Source organism: Gavia stellata, chromosome Z (genome assembly GCF_030936135.1).
Source record: "Gavia stellata isolate bGavSte3 chromosome Z, bGavSte3.hap2, whole genome shotgun sequence".
NCBI lineage: Eukaryota > Metazoa > Chordata > Aves > Gaviiformes > Gaviidae > Gavia > Gavia stellata.
In genome coordinates, this window is record NC_082637.1 from 4,407,418 (window position 1) to 4,412,500 (window position 5,083).

At 68.1% G+C, this 5,083-nt stretch overlaps 1 protein-coding gene across 1 annotated transcript in view; it reads left to right on the forward strand.

Moving 5' to 3' along the window:
- Positions 1 to 1,883: 1,883 nt before the first annotated feature.
- The window catches only part of SKOR2 (SKI family transcriptional corepressor 2), a 25,932-nt gene continuing 22,732 nt past the window's right edge, over positions 1,884 to 5,083 (forward strand). The window contains exons 1-2 of the mRNA XM_059834270.1: positions 1,884 to 4,088; positions 4,833 to 4,893. Coding sequence (XP_059690253.1) covers positions 1,884 to 4,088; positions 4,833 to 4,893 — 2,266 coding nt within the window. The remainder of the gene's footprint in view (positions 4,089 to 4,832; positions 4,894 to 5,083) is intronic.

The window sequence follows — 5,083 nt, forward strand, 5'->3', positions numbered from 1 at the left end:
AAAGGGGGGGGACGGGACAGAAAAGAAAAAGGAAAAAAAAAACCCCAAATACCAAGTTTTCGTAGCTAAATGTGCGGAAAGGTTTGGTATTGATCATGTGCATGGTGAGAAAAAGAGAGACGGAAGCATTTTTGTAAAAAAAAAAATAATTCAGAGGGGTGTTAGGAAACACCCGACGGTCCAGATGTCCTCCCCGTTTTAGCTAAAAAGGACTTTTTCTTTTCCATTTCTCCGTTTTTTCAGCCGGTTCCGCAGTTTTCCTCGCTGGAAAGGACCCGAGTGACCGGTTTGGATACCGGGGCGGGGCCGCCCCGTCCTCACCCCGCGCTGCGCGGAGCGGCGGGGGGGACCCACGGGGTTACCGGTGCTTTTGGGGGATAGAGCGTGAAAAATCTGCATTTTTTTACTGCACTGTATTCACCTCCTTTCGAAAAAAAGGGAGGCAGACGCGGCTACCTTGCTGCAGATTGTTATTTCTTTTTTTCCTTAACTGGGGGGGTAAAGCAATTAGAAAAAAATCATATTTGCGCCGTGTTGCTCTTCGTGGGAGCGAGAATGTGGGTGCGGGTCCTTCTGAGAGCGGTTTTGGTGACTCGCTCCAGTGTAGGTATTTGGGGAGCGCGGGTCGCGGTGGCTCTTCGTGCCCGTGAGGACACGGTCGTGGCGAGAACTCAACTTGGTTTTCTCCCCCCCACACCCCCCCCCCCGCCCGTAATTTCGGACAAATCTGTGAAAAAAATACCGTTTCCGAAAAGACGCGGCTTTTATTTCGAGCATATTCAGTTTCTTGGAAGCGATCGGGCTCGGACCGTGGGGAGGAAAAAATAAAAAAATTAAAAAATTTTAAAAAAGGCAGAAGAAGCCAAAGCGCGCCCCACCTTCAGCCGCTCCGTCCCCGAGCTCGGCGTCCCCCCGCCGGGAAAGCGTGCGCGGAGCCGGCTCGGCCCGGGGGAGCGCTGCGGGGGGCGGCGGCGGGAGGCCGGGCCCCGACGGGGCGTCCGCATCCCCTCCCGGTGCGGGAGGGAGGGAGGATGGGGGAGCCGGGCCCCCCCCTTCCTTCACCGCCCCCCGGCCGCTGACGTCACCGTGCCCACGGGGGGCCGCCGCGCGCCCAACGAGGCGCGGAGCTTCCGCGCTCGCAGCACCGAGGGCAGGGCTCCGGCTGGCCGCGCTGCTCCGCGGCGGCGGACGCGGGGATGCGCCTCCCTCCCGGCGGCCGCTGGAGGAGGGCCCGGCGGCGGCAGGGCTAGAGCGCTGCCGCGGAGGTAAAGGGCGCCGGGCGGGGATGATGCGCGGGTGGCCGCGGAAAGCATCAGAACTTTTTATTTTTTTTTTTTTCATTCCTCTTCCGCGCATTCCCGCGGCTGCCCGCGTCCCTGGGGCTGCGGAGGGAGGAACCCGTCGGGCCGAGCTGGCAGGCGCGGAGAGGGCGCGGTGCCCGCCGGGGCTCCGCCGAGCGTCGGTCCCGGGGCAGCGGCGGGTTTCCAGGACGGGGAGACGGACACGCGTCTCCGCTGCGTGTTTGGGGATGAGCCACCCGTGGGTTGGGGCATCTTCCTACCGGGGGCGGGCGGCTCATTTACCGTCATCTGCGCACCCGCGGTGGGATGCGGCCGTCGGAGAGCCGGGGTGCGCGAAGGGGGCCCCGCGCAGACCCCCGGCGAGGCCAGGGTGGGTTTGGGGGGTCGGGGCCGCTAAAGGTAGCGCTTCCCCACGCCGGGAGACTCGGGGGGGTGTGTGTGTGTGTGCTTGCGGCGGGGACCCCCCATCCCCGGTGGGTTAACCCCCCCCCATCCCCGGTGGGGCCCCGGCTGACGGCGCTGTGTCTCTCTCCCCCTCCCCGCCCGCAGCTGGAGCAGAGCAGCCCCCCCGGCGCTGAGGCGATGGCGACCAGCCCGCTGCCCGGCCCCACCGACATCTTGCTGCCCTCGCCGTCCGGCGCCTACCCGCCGGACCCCATGAACCAGCCGAGGGCCGGCCACGCCGCCATGAAGCCCAACCAGGTGGGGCAGGTGATCCTCTACGGCATCCCCATCGTCTCCCTCGTCATCGACGGGCAGGAGCGGCTGTGCCTGGCGCAGATCTCCAACACCCTCCTCAAAAACTTCAGCTACAACGAGATCCACAACCGGCGGGTGGCCCTGGGCATCACCTGCGTGCAGTGCACGCCGGTGCAGCTGGAGATCCTGCGGCGGGCCGGGGCCATGCCCATCTCCTCCCGCCGCTGCGGCATGATCACCAAGCGGGAGGCGGAGCGGCTCTGCAAGTCCTTCCTGGGGGAGAACCGGCCCCCCAAACTGCCGGACAACTTCGCCTTCGACGTGTCCCACGAGTGCGCCTGGGGCTGCCGCGGCAGCTTCATCCCGGCCCGCTACAACAGCTCCCGCGCCAAGTGCATCAAGTGCAGCTACTGCAGCATGTACTTCTCCCCCAACAAGTTCATCTTCCACTCCCACCGCACCCCCGACGCCAAGTACACCCAGCCCGACGCCGCCAACTTCAACTCCTGGCGCCGCCACCTCAAGCTCACCGACAAAAGCCCCCAGGACGAGCTGGTCTTCGCCTGGGAGGACGTCAAGGCCATGTTCAACGGCGGCAGCCGCAAGCGGGCCCTGCCGCCCGCCCCGCCCGCGCCCGCCGCCGCCGCCCCCGCCGCCTGCCACCCGCTGGGCTCGGTGAAGGCGGCGGCCGCCGTGGTGGGCGGCGGGTTGCTGAGCCCGCACCTCCTGGCCGCCCCGCCCGAGCTGCACCAGAAGCGGCCGCGCTTCGAGGAGGACGAGGAGCTGCAGGAGGCCGTGGCGGCGGCGGCGGCGCACGGCGGCAAGAGCCCGCGGAGCTACCCGGTCATCCCGGTGCCCAGCAAGGGCTCCTTCGGCGGCGTGCTCCAGAAGTTCCCCGGCTGCGGGGGGCTCTTCCCGCACCCTTACGGCTTCCCCGCCGCCGCCTTCGGCCTCTGCCACAAGAAGGAGGAGGCCGGCGGCGGCGGGGCCGATGCCCTCGGCGGGGCGGCGGCACACAAGGCCGGCGGGGGCGCGGCGGGCGGCGGCCTCTCGGGGCTCTTCTGGCCGGGCAGGAAGGACGCCGCCTTCTACCCGCCCTTCTGCATGTTCTGGCCGCCCCGCACACCGGGCGGCCTGCCGGTGCCCACCTACCTGCAGCCGCCGCCGCAGCCCCCCGGCGCCCTGGGCTGCTCGCTGGGCGACGGGGCGGGCCTGCTGCGCCAGGCCTTCCTGGACCTCTCGGAGCCCGGCGGCGAGGCGGGGACCGCGGGGCTGGGCACGCCGCCCGCCGCCGCTGCTCCCCCCCCGCCCGCTCCCGCCGCCGCCGCGCGGGACCCGCTCTTCGAGTCGCCCCCTGGCGGCGGCGGCGGCGCCGAGCCCGCCTCGCCCGCCGCCTCGGAGGGGGGCGGCGGCGGCGGCGGCGGGCGGGTCCCCGCGCACCACCCGCACCTGCTGGAGGCGGCGGCCGGGCGCAAGGCGGGCGGCGGGTACCACCACTCCAGCGCCTTCCGGCCGGTGGGCGGCAAGGAGGACTCGGAGAGCCTGGCCAAGCTGCACGGCGGCGGCCCGCCCCGCTCCGCCTCGCCGCCGCCGCTGCAGCTGCTGCTGCCGCCGCCGCCGCCGCCCGAGGAGGCGGGCTGCGAGCGGCACCCGCTCCCCCCGCCGCCGCACCCCCCCCACCGCCTCCTCTCGCCCGGCGGCACCAGCTGTAGCTTCGCCAGCGAGGACAGCAGCGAGGAGGAGGAGGAGGACGAGGAGGAGGAGGACGAGCCCGAGGTGGACGTCGAGGGGCACAAGCCCCCCGAGGAGGAGGAGGAGGAGGACGACGAGGAGGAGGAGGGCGAGGAAGAGCCCCGCGGCGGAGACCCCTTGGCGGCCGGCGGCCGCTTCCCGCCCGCCCGGGGCCTGGCGGAGAAGGGCGGCCGGGAGCGCCCCGCCGCCGGCCCCTTCCCTCGGCCGCCCGCTGAGGAGAAGCCGGGGGAGGGCCAGGCCCCGCCGCAGCCGCCTCCCGGGCCCCCCCGGGCGGGCAGCGGCGGCAGCAGCCCGGCGCACCATCCGTCCCTGGAGGAGCAGCCCTCCTACAAAGATGTAAATGTCCCCTTCAGGCCCCTTCCCGCTGCTGGCGGCTGCCGGCACCCCCCGGAGCGGGAGGGTGGCAGGAGATGGACCACCGGGTACCCCCTTTGCCGCCACGTCAGGCGCCGGGAGCCCCCCGCCGCCATGTCAGGCACCGTGTCCCCTCGGCCTGGCAGGCCCAGGCCGGGCTTAGCGGGCCACGGTCGACATGGCCCTACGGGGTGTCAGGCCCACCCCACCTTCCCACCCCCAAAATCAGGCTGGCCTAAACCTCACCGCTCAGGGGGGGCGAGGGCCTGCTCCCCAGGCACGCCTGTCCCCAGGGTGAGCCGCTTCGAGGGCAGCGCTGCTTTGCAACGCGCCAAGCACGGCAGGGCGGGAGGCTAACTAAACATGGCGGGCGCGCCATGGCTGCCTTGCCCAGCAGGGAGGAGGAGGGTGGCTGGCGGCAGTGGTTGTGGGCATTGCTCGATGGCCTGATTTCCTCATCCCAGATTAACATGTGGGAGAAAATAATCCAGGCCCCATCTTGGGCCAGGCGCCCTTACCCATCCTGCACATTGCCGGCAAGTTTCCAACGGGATGCGCGCTCCTTCCACGGCGGTGGCTGTGGAAGATGCCACGGTGGGATTCCCCACCATGTTGTTTCCGTGGGCGCGCTTTTTGTGCTCGCTGTGGATAAACCGCCCAAGACTGCCTATCTGCTCTTAGTTGTTTTCGATACTGATCTTGTGCATTTTGCTCCTGTTTTTCTAGAATCAGAAGAGCAAGGAGAGTAATCAAGTCATCTTGCCTACGAAAGAAGACGCCTTCTCAGGTGAGAACAGGCGTGGATCTGCCCGCTCTCTGCGAGGCGCGGGAATTCACAGTTCTGCGAGCTGTGTGGGTTTGTTCTCTATCGCTCGATTTAAACAAAAATAAATCACTTCTGTGATTTCAATTAAAAAAATCCATTAAACATTCTAATAGTCTCTCTATGGCGGTAATTTAGCATTATATTCATTCGC